The 20,667-nt window shown below is 31.9% G+C and overlaps 1 protein-coding gene across 3 annotated transcripts in view; it reads right to left on the bottom strand.

Moving 5' to 3' along the window:
* Positions 1-20,667, bottom strand: part of LOC100570183 — a 174,258-nt gene that overhangs the window by 20,388 nt on the left and 133,203 nt on the right. For all 3 annotated transcript variants that reach the window (XM_029487695.1, XM_029487696.1, XM_029487698.1), the window contains exons 6-7: positions 16,699-16,794; positions 1,552-1,614 (exon numbers count right to left, since the gene is read on the bottom strand). In XM_029487695.1, coding sequence (XP_029343555.1) covers positions 1,552-1,614; positions 16,699-16,794 — 159 coding nt within the window. The remainder of the gene's footprint in view (positions 1-1,551; positions 1,615-16,698; positions 16,795-20,667) is intronic.

Raw genomic sequence — 20,667 nt, 5'->3', positions numbered from 1 at the left:
ACATAGCCTTTACGAAGTGTAGTTTGATTTGGAATTTCTTTCGAAGTATATTTTTCCAAAAATGACTTAAAATTATGATTATTTAATTTATTTAATGGAATGTTAGCCGATAACAAAGCATAACATAAATCTTTATTAAAAGAAGACTTTTTTGTATTACTTAAAAGTTGTTGTTGAGTTTTTTGTAAATCAAATTTATTTTTACTTTGTTTTCGCTTAATAGCTGCCTTATGTTTAGCTGTGTCAATGTGTTGTTGAACGTTGAATCTTCTGTCACTTCCAACTTTTGAATCGCACAATTTACAATACAATATTTTGCCGTCAGTTGTAAATACTGGACCACTACATTCACTAAATTCCGAGTCCCTAGTTATTATAAATGAGCTAATGTAGTAAAATGTCTACAATTTTAAAATACATTCCTGGCATAATAATACATTTTAATTATTTTGGGCTGTTGTGTAGTTGACGAGAGCCAATACTATGAAAAACACACGGATAAATAATATTGTGAAGACGTGTATATAAAATACAACGTGATTTGTTTGGTTACATTTAAGTCAACACTCAACATAATATAAATAACAGTTGTTTGTTTACATAACGGGAGGTAAACTATATGCGTCAACTTTTCTAATTTAAATATTTATACATGGAAAGTAAGACGTGAAATAACGGATTGGAATAAAGTACAGTGTGGGATGGAATTGAAAATAAATGAAAATAATAAATAAAGACATTTTTCGACTTATTAATAATATGTGTGCACTGGAGTGAAGAAAATTTCTGAAAATTAAACATAAAATCGTGTTATAAACATAAGATCAGTGGCGTTTTTAGAATTTTTTTGATAGAAACAGATTTACATAAGTCTCAGCTAGTATTAGGAAATGCAAATTATTTCAAGAGAGCAGAAGAGATACATAACAATAATTCATAATAAAAAGTACGTCCAGCTAGATATTTTTACGAAAATTATAGACTATAGAGTATAGACACTCAATACTTGCGTCGATCACCTCCATACAGTGCTTACATCAATGCACTACATTATTTACCTTGCCACATGTTTGGTCTAGTATAATTAATTTAAATCTGAGTTCGACAAACTAGTAACTACAATATAATTGTTTCTGGGAAAGGATTTTTTACTGAATGTTTCGACCAAAGATTGTGAAGAAAGGCTCGTTTGGTATTTTTTTGTGTATTAAATCTTACGTTATTTTTGTAACTTTCTCAAAAACTGATGAGAAATTGAAAAATTTAATTTGATTATTGAAATATTTAAAATGTTGCATAAAACGTTTTGATCTTTTACTGCCAGTAAACCACCCCTAACAAAACATTATTTTCAAGTATGTTTGAAAATTACGCTGTATACATATTATACTTATATTGTTTTCAATAATTTTTACTTCTACTTTCTTATAAGATAATTTATAACCTTTGCACTAATTAAATGGTAATTTTATTTATATTTATTTAGGCATAATAATATATTTCAAAAGGGAAATAATTGATATTGATTAATTATAAGTACAAAATACTTACGTTTAAAATTAGTAGAAAAAAATCGATAGTATACAAAATTGCTGTCGGTGGATTGAATTCAACCTGTAATTTAAAATAAAAATAATAATTAATGATTTTTACCTAATAGATACAACAAAGGTTTTGAGCATCATGCACGTGATGATGAGTTATTCATAATATTTTCTTATAATCGCGAGCTATTTGTAGTAGATTTTAATTTTTATCATCGAATCATTAAAATGGTTTTCAAAAATTATATATAAATATATATATATATATATAAAATAGATGTAACATTGGATTTAATATTTATTATACTTGGGTCATTTATATTTTATACAAATTATAAATATATATAGAAATAGATTAATACTAATCATTAAAGTTTTTAAATCACCTTGGCTCCTGTATGTACATTCCGAACCCATTAAAATGGACCTATTATCATTAGTACCCACATAAAGTTATATAACTAAGGGGGGTTCTCATTTAAAAAAACAAAAGTTCGTATCTCCACAGGATGTTTCTTAGTTCTTAAGAGGATGTAAGTACAACAATTGTTTTATCGCTTTGACCCACACACAACATAGCAAATTTTACGTTCACAATAATGATTATAAATTATAATCATATTAATTTCTCAAATTAGAGTGAAATGACCTTTTATAAAATGTAATGGTAAGATTAGTATATTAGTATCTAGGGCATCTCATAGGCGTTTTATTATATTTAAATTTTAAATCGAGTTAACATTATTTGTGTAAACAATTTATAATTTTAAAATACTCATAATTCATTTTAAAATTAAAATATAATAAAACGCCTAGGAGATGCTCTAAAAGCTTACCTTTAAATTGTATGCGAGGTCATTTCACTCTAATTTGAGAAATTAATATATATATATATATATTTAAAAAAAAAATGCGACCATACTTGTGAACCACTCGGTATAATTGTTGAAAATAGTATTATACAAATATAAAGTAGATATAGTATTACATCTATCTAGTACTTATTATATTCTCACACAAATTTTACATATTATAAAATATGATAAATTACTATAGTTTTCAAATTATCAAAATCATCATAGATCCCGACCAAATATTTTTCCAAACCTATTAACATAGACTTATTATCCTTAGTACTTAAAGTTATACAATTCAAAAACTGTTCGTTTGGATTTCAGTTTATATAAATTATACGTATAAAATATATGTTCAAAAAAGTAATTTTCTTAACAGTTTAAAAAAAAGGGAAATTATCATTTTATAAAAAAGGTGGTATCCTATAGGACTGCTAAAAAAATCGGAGTGTTTTATAATAATATAGTATTGGTACCTACTTAAAAATTCTAAAAATCAGAATTTTGAATTAATCGTTTGTTGTAGGAAAATGGGGATGAGCATGCTCAGTGAATCACCCTGTATAAGATTATGCAATCGAGCGCGTTCACACATGTCACCTGTCATAGGTATATTATATTGGACATGACGTGTGGGACCACGGCTGAATGACGTGCCGTATTGAATTTTAATATACGGTCGTTGGGTTTCCAAAAAAATCAAATCAAATCACCACCGTTCGAAATGTGTACACCGATAACATTATGATCTCACGAGAGATGGCCTTTCATATAGAATAACGTATAATAACCACGCGGTGAAGCGTACTTAGGATTTCGTCGTTTATTGGGCGCCACTGCCCCCCCCCCCCCCCTAACTGTCACTCGTCAAAACCCGGACGGATAGTCTCGAGGCGATTACCGCAATATTAGCCATCAATCATCGCAAGCATTATGCTAATCCTTAAAATCGCGCACATTGCGCCACTTATAAAATACGTGACACGGCGGTCGATTACGTCTACGTTCACTTGCGTATACAATAACGAGGAGAGCGCTTGACAAATGTCATCGCAAAGGTCAGTCATGACAAACGCATGATACACGAGACGAAATAACGAAGGCAAAAAAAAATGCCGCTTATACCGAGTAAACAGTCCAACGTCGTGGTGGACCGGTCAATTCAGCGAGTGTTATGTATACCGATTAGGAGACGTCTCCAACACGTTTTTTTTAGACTTGAGTCTCCCTGACACTTTATAATAGCAAACATAGCAACTCGTCTCGTAGAATTCCGAATAAAATGTTCGCTGCGCCATTAACGGTCGTTTTGTGCTTCCACAGTTACCTCGTTAAATCTATCAGAATTAAAAAATCCTTTTCATAAAACATTTATTAAAAAAAGATAACGAATAACAAAGTTAACAAACGAAAAGTACAAATTTGTTTTAAACTTAGAATCATTGTTATCGCTGAAAATAACTCAAGGAAATAAATTATAGAATCATATATTGGTCTATCCACCTTTCCGGGACATACACTTTAGTCCTTTAGGTTATTATGAAAAAAAAAAGCAAAACACATACATTTCAGTTAATAGTTCCTGTGAGATTTCTTATATTGACTGGTTACTGCGAGGATTTGAAATTGCAGCCAAGTTGATAGGTACCACGAGAGCTACAATGTATCTATATAATGTGTGAGAGGGTAGTTTTTAGATACATAAACACTTAAAAACTATTGAATTGTCTACTCATGATGGCTACTGTTCACGGCGCCGTCGAACACTTGGCCTTGAGGCGTTTCAAATCAATTTCATCCAAAGTTGTCATACGAGTTGTAGTTATTAATCGTTCTCAGGTGAAACAACTAACACGAACGAATTTCAAAAACTCATCACTCGTTATCATCTTTATCATGTCTAAATAAAGACAATTCCAGTAATCTCCGTAGTTTCATAATCAAGTATACGTTCATATATATACTATCTCAGTTATTATACACAGATAAAGAAAAATATGAGCGTTCAAAACTAGGTTTGTATGATAATTTTTACTTATTCATTTTAATTTGGATTGAACAGCACATAAAACGTCTAAGACGCACCGTCGAATATAGCGTAGAACAAATTAATCAAGATCATTATGCCGAGCAAATTAAATGTGATTTAAAATTTCTTTTTTCCACTCGGGGGAAATTTGAAAGTATAACTGGTTTCCAAATGACCGTTAGAAGTGCAGCACATTTATTTGAGGGGCAAGCTACAATAAAATGAAATGTATGTAGGTATAAGAATAAGAAACTGCTAATTTGTACACACAGGGCGCGATAATAAGAATACAAAATAAAACCATGCTAATTTATTAAGAGTTATATCACGCCCGAGGAGTAGATGAGGGGCTACGTACACACTTTATATATTTTATTAAGTCGCATAAAAAACTATATTCAATTCAAATATAAAAGCAGAGAGTTGAATAACTTATTAATTATAAACATACCTGTCTATCGTTACAAATAAACAAACGTATTAGGTTTTCAACAAATTACTTGTATTCGTGTATGGGTAAACATAATACACGATTTATGATTAAATAAAAAACTAAACAATAATATCAAATACATTTTTTTATGACTTTGTTTATCATGTATATAATTTATATAGTACTATTATAGTAGTAAGTTTTACCGATAATTATTTATAATTCATGTAGGTATTATAATAATAATATTGTGTTAAGGACTATAGTATAAATTTAATTAGATATTACCAATACGTTATACGTAATATTTGAATCCATAATATTCTATAATAATAAATATTGTCAATATCAAGTGACCCATTTTATCCATTTGATATTGTTATGAAGTGCATAAAGTGCATTTGTATGAGAAAAAATAGAATACTAAATGATGAAACAATAATATTTCAGCGTGCCGTAAAAAAGTATAATTCATCAATAATATGTTAAATAGATAATTATTGTTAAAGACTAAATAAATAAATTGTTTTGAATTAATTAAATATAATATGTAATAAAAACTTGGTAATGTTTGATCGGATTGAAATTGTGTATAAGTACTAATGTACTTGTGCATTTTATACTTATACGCACGTACCAAATTGATTTAAATAATAAGCATTCTTTCAGAAAATATTTTATTTATTCTCGTTAGACGTTGCGCTCCAGAAACCTAACGGGATAAGATTAAAAACAACCACCCGTCTAATAAATTATACATATACAAAGCAATTATATGTGATGTGCGTATACAAAAAAACCCCTGAAAAGACCGTCTATCTATAAAGTCGGGCCGTTAATGTCACTAACAAAAAAACACGTCTCTTGCACGCCCATCCTATTTTAAACTAAAAAAAAATACAAAACGAAAAAGATTCAATTTTGAGAAACACTGTTTTTTCCATATAATAATTTATCTTAGTCAAAAGGACTCTTATAATCGATTAAAAAAAAAAATCACCAAAGAAACTTTTGATTGAAACACAATTATGGGCCAAATGAACCTTTCCGAATGGATGTAAATTAATGTCTGAAAGTTAAAGTTGTTTTAAAGGGTCGGCAAAACACGCAACTTATTGAACATTTCTAGAAGCGCGCCTATAGTCTTGTCTCCGCGATATGGGCGGAATAAGGTTGAACCGGACGTATGGGACGTGATTAATAATTAATAGTTTGTTCAACCACTATAGGTTCTCCGACCCCTTTAACCAACCCTTTCGCTTCCTTTCCCACGTCCAATAATACTGGCCGCGGTCGATTAAAATTGTTAACTACTTCACCTAGGTATAAGTTTGAATTATACAATACTCGCTGCGCTTAAAACGAACACACATTTTAAGTACCGATCACATAATATACATAATACCCTTTACTTAAACGACTTGATACGCGTAGTAACTACATTATTTACTGATAAAATAGTTTTGAAAATACAGCGATCTCGATTATATAATATATTATAATATATTATAATATATTATATTATCATTTAGGGTTTTAAATTTATTTTCTTGAAATATTTCATGGAAAATAAAAATAAAATAAAGTAACGTTCAAAAATCCTTATGAAAATTGAATGCACAAAAGAAGAACCACATGCCGCCATAATTTGGCTCCAAAAATATGAATAATAATAATAATAATAATAATAATAATTTAATAGCCAATATGGATTCAATTAAATACGATTAAACTATATTTTATGCAGTTATACAGTTACAAAATTAATTCATAAGTTTATAATTATTATAAGTATTTATAACTATTGATCATTAACATATTGTAGTAGTTCCTAAACCTTGGTTGATAAGTGATAAATCATAACTGATAAGTTATTCATTATCAACGTTTTTAGTGTGTAATCAATATATTATTTCTAATCATCTTTAACAGTATAACCGAACACGTTTAAAAGAAGAAAAAATATTTTTATAATTTCATGGAATTATTTCAAAAAGAGTGAAATTTTTGAAATATTTCAATTGAAAAATTTCAAATTTAGAGCCTTGATTATAATACAGAAAGTTAGTTCAGAAAATTATTCTAAAAACCGTATACAAATAATATAATAGAATATATACTAGCTATATCCGTGGCGTGCCGAACTGACAAGCAGACCTGAGGCAAACTATACAATTTGATCCCCCTCCCCACCACTAACAGTTTTTTCACTATTTTTTTTTATTATTCAAAATAATAAATATTATTAAGTTTTTTTAGGTATAAGTTGCACATCTATACTAACACAAACATTTTCCTTGAGGCAATTGCCTCAAGAAATGACTGTTCGGCACGCCACTGAGCTATAAGACCAGAATTCTTCCGGAAAAAAATGAACAATTAATATAAAATACGACATTATATCTGTGCATCTCTGTTTTAGTGTACCTCTGTTTAGATATTATAGCTCTTGGTATAATTATTTCCGAACGTGATTCGAACTACTCTACAAACTTTTTTGACATCCGATAACATCTGTTCAGGGGTGGGAGTCACCAACAACAGTGTGTGTGACTCTCCCATCATAAGTTTAGTTGTGACTAGTTAGCGCTAGCGAGCGGAGGTCCGCACGGTGTGTTTAAGAATTAATAATTGAGAATAAAGAATTGAGTATCTTATCAAAATCGTGCGTTGATTAATTGTGTAGGAGCTTAACATATCAGAAGTGGGATTACGAATTGAAGAACGCAGTTGTAGTGCGCGTTTATGACAACCGTGGTCGTCGTGCGAGTAAACGTGTCGTTCGCCGTAAACCGTTTCGTGTTTGTAGTGCGTTATGAATACGGAATTGTTAATCTACGATTGCCGCTCGTTAAGCGTTGTCGATACGTCGTACGATAGTGTTGCATATAGTCGGTGGTGACTATTGTATAATTTGTATTGGTCGATAGTTATTCGAGTTCCGAAGAACGTGGTTATTGTTGCGACTTTGTGAGCTAAATTAGAGGTTAGGTGCGACGTTGTAGGTAGCAGTGATTGGTACCCGTGAGTACACTCACCGCGGTCGATTTGCACGATCATCGCTGTGACGTTATAAAGCGCCGTGTTGTTGTTATTGACACAGTTCTGTGTTATTGATTAGTGATGACAGTGATAGATGCTATCATTCAATATGGGCAACGACGACGATGTGTCAGAGGGCAGTCGTCGCAATTGCCGAAGGCGCCGACCTACAATGAGCTCATCGCGCTCATTGATAACTTGCAGACGAAATTATTGTCCGACAAGTCTGAGTCAGCCGGGGACGCGAATAACCACGAACAGCACGGTCGATCGATATCAGAGTCAAGTTCGCGCCAACCCACGTTGGATTTCCGTGTCTTACCGGACCTGGACAAAACGGTAGCAGTTTTCAATGGTCGCGAATCGACACATGCAGCCGCCGACTGGCTTACATCAGTCGAAGGTGTGGCTGATTTAAATTGTTGGCCGTTCGCATACCGATTACTGTTTGTACGTGCGAACGTACAGGGTGCAGCCAGAGACTGGTTTGTGGGCCGTACGTTTCAGAATTGGCTGAATTTCAAAACACAATTTAATGCGACGTTTATACGCGCTGTATGTCTGATCGCTGGGACGCTTTGCGTAGGCGGAATCAGAACAAGGGTGAACATTCAATGGACTACTTTCAGTCGAAGGTGAGACTGTGCCGCGATCTCTCGCTGACGTTCGATGAAGTACGGGACCATGTAATTCAAGGTCTGCATTCACGTGAAATGGCCATGTATGCTCTGTGCAGAGTGCATAAGGATGAAAATGATTTATTGGCAGACATATTAGACTGGGAGCGGATGGACTCGCTGAGGAAAACGGACTTGCAGTCGGATCAACCTGTCAAGTACAAAGATTCGAATAAAACAAGTGAGTAACGGAATCAGTCTACGGGCGACTCCCTGAAGGATAAAAAGACTTGGAGGCGCGCAGTACCGGTTGGAGACAAGGCGGTTGCCGCTACGTCGAGCCAAGAGAGCAAGGTAACTGAGAAGGTGACTGATGATGTCGAGCGCGGCAGTTGCTTCAACTGTCACAAAATAGGGCACCTTTCCCGCGACTGCCCAACGAAACGGAAACCAATGACATGTTTTCGCTGTGGCGCTGCTGGCCACATGGTGACGAATTGCCCAACACGGCAGCAAGTCAACATTGTTGCTGAGCAGAAGAACGTGGAAGCGCGTCATCCGTACCAGAAGGTCGGAGTTGTGAACGGTCAGTTTACTCGCATGCCGTTTGGCTTGTCCGGAGCCGTAGCAGAGTTTACCCGATTGATGCGACATGTGTTGGGTCCATTACATGGGAAAATTGTCAGAAACTACTTGGACGATATGGTCATCGACGCTGTTGACTGGGACGATATGTTGTCCAAGCTGAGGTTGGTGTTTGATCGGTTGAGGAGTGCGTGTCTGACTCTCAAACCATCGAAGTGTAACTTCGGTGCCAAGCAGATTGAATTTCTAGGGTTTGTTATTGGCGGCGGTTTGATGCAGCCAGGTGAACTGAAAACACGGGTGATATCGGACTTCCCTACTCCGGTCGACGTGACGTCATTGAAACAGTTTTTAGGGCTTACCGGCTTCTTCCGTAGGTTTGTGGAAGGATACGCGACCATAGCAGAACCACTTACGTGGTTGACCAAGAAGAACGCGGATTTTTTGTGGAGCGACAAGCAGGATTGTGCTTTCCGTGTGCTGAAGGACCGGTTGACGAAGCCGCCGGTTCTTACTATGTTTAATCGAAATGCGGATGTTACCGAACTGCATACTGATGCCAGTTTGTTAGGACTTGGCGCTATGCTGTTGCAGTCTAAGAAGACTGGCGATTCGCTTAAGTTGGTTTATTGTATAAGTAAGAAAACCAGTGATTCTGATTCCAAGTACCATTCCAGCAAGTTGGAATTGATGTGCGTGGTGTGGGCGATGAGTAAATTACGTCAATTCCTCTTGGGATTGCAATTTGTAGTTTACACTGACTGCCAGGCGCTTGTGTATCTGAATTCATTCAAGGCGACGAACACGCAAGTAGCCCGCTGGCACGATGTGTTGCAAGAATATGATTTTACAATCAAATATCGACCTGGGAATCGGATGTATCATGTAGATGCTTTGTCTAGGGCCCCAGTAAGCCCTACTGGTGGTGAAGAACTTCCCTTCGACGTGGAGTTGGAGGATAGATGGGACGTCTGTGTATTACTGACCATTGAAGATAAGGTAACAAGCGGCTGATCAAGAGATGCCAAGTATTGTTCAGAGACTAAATGCTGATTCAGTCAACTACAACTTGGTTGACAAAAGTTTTACTCTGGAGAACGGACTGCTGTACAGGCAAGTTAACAGCAAGCTATTGTTCGTGATGCCAAGAGCTATTCGCAAGGGGTTGGTGGTTGCTGCACATAATTTGAAGGGGCACCCTGCTGTGGTCCGTACGGTTGCTAATATATTACAGGACTTTTGGTTCGTTAAGATGCGGAGGTATGTTACATTCCACATCAAGATGGTGAAGGGACCAAGAGGCAAACAGCCGGGTCTATTGCATCCTATTGCTGTGGGGAAAAGACCAATTGACATCGTACACCTTGATTACGTGGTCCCGTTGGTTGCCACTTCAAACGGTTCAAAGTATGTGCTAACTTTTGTGGACAACTTTACTAAATATGTAAATTTTTACCCTGTAGCTAGTGCGAGCGCTGACGAGACAGTGCGTCAAGAAATTCGTGAACGCCTCAAAGGTTAATTTCTGATAGAGGGACGTGCTTCACTGCTCGAGTATTCGAAGAATATTGTGATGGTCAAGGGATCAAACACATATTGACCTCCACGCGCCACCCACAGGCAAATGGGCAGGTTGAGCGGAGCCATAGTGTTCTTATGGCTGCGCTGATGACGTGCGCAGAAGAAGGCAAGGATTGGGACGAGATTCTGACTGAGGTGCAGAACTCTATCAACAATAGTGAAATTAAAGTCAGTACGAGGACACTGTTTGAGATGCTCCACGGATATCGTCCTCGGTTCCACCAAGGTGTTCTGAGGGAGTTGTCAAAAACTGCGGATGATTGGGAGCCTCTTGAAGAGGTACGTGAAGCTGTCCGTGAACAACTAGAGAAGAAGAAAGACAAGGACAATAATAAGCAAAAAAATTTCATTGTCCATCGTGAATCTCAAAATCCTTGTGTGAGCATAAAGTTCAAATTTTGGAAAATTATTTTTAGTGCACCCCTACTTGGTGGTACGAATGAACCAAAAAATGAGTGAAAATGTCAAGTCTTTAACATCATAGTTAGGACGTTTATCTTATTTAACATGCTGATCACGTAGTTAGTGAGGACACATTTGATGATTATATATATTACAGATTGTGTAATGTGTATAATATATTTTATTTTTGGTAACGCAAATTTAAATAAACCTAACCGTGTTAAGCATAACTATTTTGAAAGTCTTAAAAAAAAAGTATTTACGGTAGTGAAGAAGTAGGCGCAAACAATTTGGTGCGCTTTCAATTATTTATACATGTCTTAAACGTAATCAATCGTATGCCACCACCGAATTGAAATTCCGTTGTCTTGTTTATCATTCAAAATAATATCATATATCTATTGGGTTTTGAATTGCAGTGCATATTTGGTTTACTCTTGTAATACGTTACTTGTTGAACAAACATAATATAACATAATCGTCGCTTCAAGTCATCCACAGAAAACATTTACATTATACAAAATATCTGTGACGACGAGGTAAACTATTTAAATCATGTGATATTGTGATCTAACGACTTACTGTATATGCTAGAATCTACAAATTTAAAAAATAAAATATTATTATTTTAACGAGATTTAATCACTTTTTAATCCTAGCATTGTTCGTGTTAAATATAATATATCATACTTATCATATTGTACGCATAGATTTAATGAAACTGCCAATGTTGCTTACTTTAAAGTTTAAACTTCAAAGCGCGTGCGCGCCACAGACGTATGTAGACGTAACGTGTATAGCTTGTCTTTTAAACAATGAAATTCTGACTGCAACTTCATGAAATTGATTAAAAACATGGTTTTAAATTTTCTGTTGCGCGAGTGTGCTGTTTAGTGCTATAATGTTAAACCATATTATAATTATGAATTCGTTCGTAAAATAAATATAATTACATTTCAAAACTAATTAATGGACCCCAGACCGATATCACCTACCTCAGAAATAAATCTTTTACACACTTAGGATGGTATACTACAGTTTGAAGGTGAAATTATATCCTTTATCGCATGCTATAATTGAAAATGGATTCTTTTAACAATGCAGACGAACATAAAAAAAAATAATTGACAATAATAAAATATCATATGTGGAATGTGAAAATGTACAGCAAAATCTCGAATCTATATTTGATGAAAATAAAACATTAAACGACATTTTAATATATATGACAAGTGCGTGAAGTGGGTATTGTGGATAAAAATTACTTCACATACTTCAAAAGCGTATAATATCTACACTTACAACTGACATAACTAAATAGTAAATAATGTTCAACCGATATATTCAGGTAAATCGTCTTTCTATAAATATTTCCTTCAGCATTTACAATAAATTCGAAGAGATTGCTTTTTTTTGTATGACTTAAGTGTATTTTTTTTATAAACAATAAGAAAACAATATCGAAATGCACAGACTCCTTTTTTTCATATCATACTTTAATCAGATTATTTTTGTTTGAATTTGGTAATAAATTAAAATTTGTCAAAACCATTAAGACGTATAACTACGTTTAAAAAATTAATAACGATTTGCAGTTATTTTATAAAAAAAAAACAATTAGATACATAAACAATTTTTATAGATATTACACAGTACAGGCACTTAGCACCTACGAAGTTTTATGTGTGTCTATAAGTTGGCCAGACTGTCTAGGTACCATTGTAGTAGACTAATTATACTACTAAGTAGTAAGTACTAATAAATCGGTATTGACTTTAGGGCGTAACAAATAGGTGCGAGTGACCGATCGAACACCAAACAGTTATGTATTCCATATTCTATTATATCAATACATTTTATCAAGTATAAAATAGTGACAATCGGTGTTAACAGCACAAAACACAGGTAGAAATATAGAAAAATGTTGTCTAGCACAGTAGTAAGTCGCACACGAGAAGCGCTCTGTATCTCTGATGGCCGCTCCGACATTTCACTAATGTCCGGTAAATTAGTAGTGGTATATTAGGTCCATGTTGTAGTTAAAGCTGAGTAAGTACTAAGTACTTAACATTCAAGTGGTAGTCATATATATAAATTGACGAATAAATCACAATACATTTGTAGTCCTCAACTTTGGTTACCGTTCAGGAAAGCATGACGACAAAAGTTTTTACGATTTAAGTTTCTCTTAGTGTGTTTAGAGCCGCGTTATAATAATGTAATAAACGATTTTTCCGTTAAAAAAAAAACTTTTCGAGTACCTCTAAGTATGTTTTTCTTATAGTATTGTTAAATGTCGTAATAAAAGAATAATGAGTAGATGGTATTTGATAAATTGCTAATGAACCAACTGCAGTACGCTTGTGTTTTTACACGAAAACTATCCAGGTATCTTAAGAAACTCTAATAATTCGTGTTTTCTTCTTCTTAGTTAGTATATGCGTGTACAGGATAATACTAATAATATGATGTATTATGTACCTGTCTACTTATATATAACCTATATTATAGTCTATAGTTATGCTTATTAATACTATTACGTAACTTTGTCCATTAATTCATTTTTATTACATTTCAATTTTTTTATTTATATTATATTATATGGGTACCCACGTACCTACCTATATATTATTAATACTGAAATCGCGTACTGGCTTATCATACGTTATAATAATACATTTATTATTCAACTGTGATATTCGTATTGTTTATTTATTCTCGTGGATTATGTATTTATTATGTTATAATCCGCACATACATTTATTATGCAAGTATTATCGTTGTCTACGCTTGAAGCTTTATTTTATTGTCAGTGGGTAATCATTCCCCAACTCGACTAATTCAATTAATTACATTATATTTCTGTATGATAATTAATAGTTATATCTCGACCTGACTTTGATCATCTTGATTACACAAAAAATACATCACCATAAATAATTACAGCGTACGCGAGTGAAATTGAACCAGAGGGAAAATATATGGACTGTTTTAACTATTATTTAATTTAAGAAATTAGGGAACAACTGAAACTACCGCGTGGACAGCCTATCCGGGGTTCTTTAATCCAACTAATTCTAGTATGAAGTCATCTTAACGAGTTAAAAGTGTAATGATATTATAAACGAAGTGAATTAGTTCGCAAAAATATAAGTCACAACGAAGTCAATTTTGGATCATATTCGTTTTAATAGGTTTGGCGTTAACTTGACACCGATGGTATATAATGACCACCTGCTATTTATAGTATATTGTTGTACGAAAACGTGTCTTCGCTCTCGTAGAACATGATTGGAACCACATTGAACACATATTTTACTGAGGCAAATTTACAAAAAAATAATCATTACCTATGCGTTTTCATTAGGAAAGTTGTGAATTACGGCGATATCTAACTGAAAGCATTAGTTCTAATAAAGAAATGGTGTATTGACAAACGTAGCACGCTACTCTATATTTTCCACTTCGAAGATAGCTTATGAAACATAAATATTATGTATTAATAAGTAACCATTAATTGTGTATACCTATACCTATACCTAATGGGAATTAAGTATTTTTTACATTTTATTCGTTTCTAATATGGCGATAAACTGATAAACAAAGTGTTACGCAAAATCAATTAGAAAATAAAAATATTTGTACCTAACCAGCTCTAAAATATATAGATTATGTTAATATTAAAATATTATATAGTTTAAAACCAATGGATTAACTATAGACGTTGTGTTGACTTGATAGACATTTTCTAATGCGATTTGGATTATGGAAAGAACATATTGATCGTCGACCTTTGTCTGTCAAGACCATATTTATTTACAATTTACTTGACGGAGCTGAAGAGGTTGCCAAATTAATCTATCAGATACAAAGATACACAGCATCATATTTTACTCAGTTTAAATTTGTTAACATATTCGTTAATCGTTACCATGACTTAAAGCAAACGCAGGTACAGATTTTCAAAAATGTAGCACATTAAATCGATCAGCAATCAAAACCGGCGTGTCAAACGGTCTAACAGAGATATATTGAAGAAGTTAATAATAAATATAATAATAAATTGGGTATAAAATATTAAAACCACAAACTGATTCTGTAAAATTCGAATCTGAAGGGAGAGTTGTTAAAAGCTCGTGTGGTTCATGAGAAATAGACGGTATGAAGATGTTGTTTGCACTTTCTGGTCGACTCACAACAAATAATTATTATGTTTTCATTAGGCATGTGAACTACGGCGATACCTAACTGAAAGCAGTAGGTAGTTCTAATAAATAATATATAGTTTGAAACCAATGAACAGTATGGAGAGAAGTTTAGAGAACACATTGATCACCTACCGTTGTCTGTCAAGACTATATTGTTTACATTTATTTAAAATTTGAACTTGACGGAGCTGAAGAAATTAATTTATAAGATAAATTACACGCTTGGTAATATTTTTGGAGCTCCGTTTAAGTTTAAATTTATGAAAAGAGTCGTTAATATGAAGACTCTTAAAATAAACGCAATTGCAGCTTTTCAAAAATGTACCACGGTACATACTGGCACATCGAAGCCAGGGCGTAGCGTTGAAAGGGCTAACAGAGATATATTTCAGAATCAATAATAATTAATATGCTAATAAATTGGGTATAAAACTACAAACTAATACTGTAAACCCGAGTAGTCATCTAAGGCTCGTGCGATTCATACGAAATAGACCGTATCGAGATGTAATTCATTTATTCCTGGTCCGAGTAGATCTTAATATCAGTCCATGGTAATTAATTATACAGACGCCTACAACGGTTTATTGAATATCCGTTGCATTAGACGTTTATAGTACGTAATAAACTTAACGTTAGGTATTGTAGTGATTTTATTACATATAGTTATTTTGAAATATATTTTGCCATAACTCATAATAATGTTATATTATTTTACGTCACAACATGGTGTTTTGTATCGCACGACCGGAATGCTATTATTTTGCATACTCAATGCGCCGTCTTATAAAAACTATGTTTAATATTATTAGGCAAATTGAATATTATTTGAATTGATATACATTTCAACAATTAAAGTGTGGTAAGTCACCTGAGTGATTTTAATGACAAAAAATATTAATATTCATAAAATATACATTAATTGTTGAGAAGTGTTCTTGATGTTATGTTTGCTGTACCTACTCCGTGTAATATAAGAGAATTTTCATAAATATTTTAAATTTTAATATCAACTTTTAAAATAATTTATTAGGTGAGACATTTACAAACTGATCCGGATGAACAATGAAATGAAAGTTTTATATACGGTGATTCACTGAAATTTTCCCAGTGATTGTAAATGAGTAATGAAGTGTTTATTATCCTCACGGCGCCAATTACATAGAGTCATCGGCTTATAATTCGTGAATTAATAGGTATTTATTCGTAAATTAAAAAAATGCAGTCACCGTCAAAGAAATGAACGGACCAAGTAAATGATTTGTGGTTAGTTAAACAGTAAATACAATCATAAATCTTATGCAATTTTATTGGCAATGCTTCAATTTCCAATAAAAATAATTGATCTTTTACTGTTCATTTTTAATAGCGCGTTTTATTATTTTTTTTAAATGTATATTTACCGTATCAAGTCCATATAAATATATTGAATGTGCCACGTCAACAGTAGTTGCTAAGATCATTGCAAATATCCAAGGTACGAATAAAACTCTGAGATCCTGAAACATAATAATCAGAAAATAAAATATTGTATATAATATAACAGCGTGCATTATATTTTATAGTGTTATTGTGTACGTTTAATCTAAATAATATAAGTACATTAACTTAAGATATTATAATTGTTATACCAACCAACGTGTATAAGACAAGTATCTCGAACTAAGGACGTATACAGGGAGGTGTGGGAGTCAGATACCCCGATTTTTTTTTCAAAGCAATTTTATGGAATTATGTTTGAAGAATATAATACCGTTGTTCATAATAACATATAAAAATGTATTTATTCCATTCAAATACATATTTTACATAACGGTATAGTTTAGGAATACATAATGGTAACATACTATATTAATACTTATACTATATATAGGGTACATTATGAGTTTTCTAATATAGTCCAGACTAACTCTATCTCTATATTTAAACTTCTATTTTATAGAATATCGAATATATCACCCAAATATTATAATATGCTATTTTCCTAATCTAATTTTTATTGTCTTTAGGAAATTCTATAAACTAAGATACATTTCATTCTTCGCTCAAAGATCTGTCTATGTGTACCTATTTACTAACTTTATTCTTTATATTCATTACACTATTATAAACTATTATATGAGGCGTGTACAGCATGTACCTTAATCTATTGTATTTTAAATAATTATATGTATCAAGTATATTTAATATTATGTAAATTGGACATTTTTTTCCATAGTAAACGATATTATTATTATTATAATATATTAAGTATCGTCACTAGTCAGTATTAAACATTTATACATTATACAAAAAAAATATAGAGGATGCATTTAATTGTCATCACGTCTTGTTAAGAGGACGTTATTATACCGATAATAAATATCATCAGTGGTAAAAACACGTCTAAGCAAACCAAACAAAACCATATAAAAAAATGGTTGGACAGTAAAAGCTAAAAATAGCCGCTATGGAATTGATAGAGGACAATATTTGAGAGACAAACTCATTAGCGTTTTTTTAAATAAAGTTTTTATGCCTGTTGTAATGAGAAGAATATTATTTAGAATAATACAAAACTGTTCTTTTTTTAATAAACTTAATATATTTCTAAGATAACAATATGGTTGTCTCCAAAATAATTTGTTGTTCTTTATAAATGTTATTAAAAGTGCGCAGTACGCAGTACACTTTTAATGACATTTCGTTTGTTTTGCGTAAACAAAATATTGTTCACATCGTTAGATTTATTTTTTCATTGCTGCATGTGCTGACGATAGTAAACCGCGATTTTTTTCAATCGTGAGTCGTGACAAATAATATTATGATAGACACACAAAGGCACACAGATACACATAATAGGTATAAATATCAGATCTTTATATTATTTTGGAGGAATGCAGAGTTTAACTTAAAACTATTTTTTCACACACTTATGAACTTTTTTTATAGGGTATAATGATAATACTTTAAAACGTCTATTTTTTGGATATAATAATTCAGTTTTTTCTACTGATCTCCTCCATACAAAATGTATGTATACGCCACACTGATCTCCCCTCCACACAAAAATCAAATATACGCCATTGCCTTGAACTACATAATATACTAGGTATACATACTATATACTTTTTTGCATAGGTAATGATTATTATAGTAAAAACAATATTTCGTAGCTTTTGATAATAACCATATTGTGTTTATAATTATAAACCTTTGTCCGACGTAATGGCGAAAACTAAATAAATATTAATTTATAGGGAATTGTTACATTAATATTTTATAACGTCGTAATATCTAATAAATATTGCAGCATTCAAACATCATGATAAATAAAAACGTCAATCATTCAACACGTACAATATTTATTTTTAATATTAATTTAAAATTGTCCCCAGTTAATTAGTTATTTACTAGGTCAGTGACGGAACTTTAATTTGGTTTTATTTTTGACGACCGAATCTAAACGTAAACACATATAAAGCTACGTATTATTTGGAATAAAAATGCAACCATTTCACTGAACAATAAAGAAAACATTTTATTTCTTCACAACATATTGAAGTAGTCACATAGAAAGCAATTAATTTTTATTATCTCTGAAATAAAATACTTAAGTGTCTAGATTTATCAAGCTTGATAATTAAAAACATTTCCAAGAATATATCATAATATAATGACTGTCTAAAAACTCGGATTACGCCTCCTCGACGACGAACGCAGGAACTTATAAAAATAGCAGGGCTTAAAACCGAAAAAAATTTTTATTTTGATATTGGTTATCGTTTTATTATTTTTCGATTTTGGTTTCGATATTAATTACCGGTCTTAATTTTTTTCGATTTTAATTTTAATTTTGAATACCAGTTTCAATTTTTTCGATTTTGATTTTGGGTTTTTAACGGTTTTAACTGGTATTCAAAATTTATTTCGAAAACAGTTTCAAGCCCTGTAAATTTTAGACAATTTAATGCATAGTTTGAGTAAAACTCAAATTATATATCTATAATATATGAAATTATTGAAGCACTCTTGCACTCTTATCAGAAATGGCATACTATATTACAATATTAATCAAATGTTATTGTACAACTATAAATAGAGATTGCAATTAGGTACTATTATTAAAGAAGAAGAGTTTAAAATGAAATCTCAAAACTGTTGTATCTACCTATATAAGTTATACATCTTTGATAACTTATGGCGTTTGTTCTAAGAGTAAATAATTAGGATGATCTGGTAAGTATACAACTATTATTATTGACACATAGTTTTATACAAGCAAAATAACTGTTTATTAGAAGAAAAAAAATTAGTTTTTAATTTCAATCGAAGAAGTACAAATTACTCTCCTTCACGGTCATACAAAATTAATGCACTTAACCGTTAATTTGTTGAATACCAAAGTATAAATTATGAGGAACTATGTTATACTATTATAGACAATAACACTTTAAGCATTCAAAAATATCCAAGTATAATTCATCAAATAGATTTGTTAACCATCTATCGGGAAAGTCAAATAATTTTTAGTTTCTATAATTTCAAGTTAAAATCGTTTGTTAATAACTATATGATTCGTGTAATATCTTGTGCGTAGCTATAACCGATGATCTTGAAATAATCAGAGGATACTTTATCTTTATTCACCATCAATATTAGTAAATCACTGGACATCACAAAGCACATTAATTTATTATAGGCTCAATGACCGCCGGAAAATGTTCGATGGCCTGGAAAATGGTTTTACTTTTCTCAAAAAAGATAAATCTACGAACATTTAATTGTATGTGTATGTGTGCGGAATAAAAATGTATAGATAAGTCTATCAGTTTTTTATAAGGATATAAACTAATGAATTATCTCAAGACAAACAATATTCAAAATGACGAATTATATAGAAAGTTAAACTAAATTAAATTAATAAAATTTTACTTTTTCTTTTTCTTTTTCTTTTCAATTTGCACTAGACACAAAACTTTAATTTTCCCGGTTGAATAAATTGTTTGAATGTAGTGGATATATTTGTTTGCAGAAATCAAAATTATTTAGACTACCTACATATTATATGACTATTTTTTTTTTTTTCGGAAAAAACAAGAATACTGTATGTCTATATATTATTATAAACAACCTGGAGCTTGTTTTCCTTCTCTATAGTACCTATATCAATATCAGTATACACAAGCTGATTCACCGACCATGCTCAACCAAACTTTATTCTTTTAAAATGTATTTATAAAAATTCTCTGATTTTGAAATTTGTATATACTATTATATTGTTTTGATCTGCATGGTGCAGATCTAAACTTATTCTAATTTAATTTAAACAAGAAGCGCCTTTTTACTGTAAATTGTTCACATGACAATTTTTTCGAAAACTGTTACACGTC

The sequence above is a fragment of the Acyrthosiphon pisum genome, chromosome A1 (assembly GCF_005508785.2).
Source record: "Acyrthosiphon pisum isolate AL4f chromosome A1, pea_aphid_22Mar2018_4r6ur, whole genome shotgun sequence".
Classification (NCBI taxonomy): domain Eukaryota; kingdom Metazoa; phylum Arthropoda; class Insecta; order Hemiptera; family Aphididae; genus Acyrthosiphon; species Acyrthosiphon pisum.
This window is presented reverse-complemented; position numbering and strand designations above follow the sequence as displayed.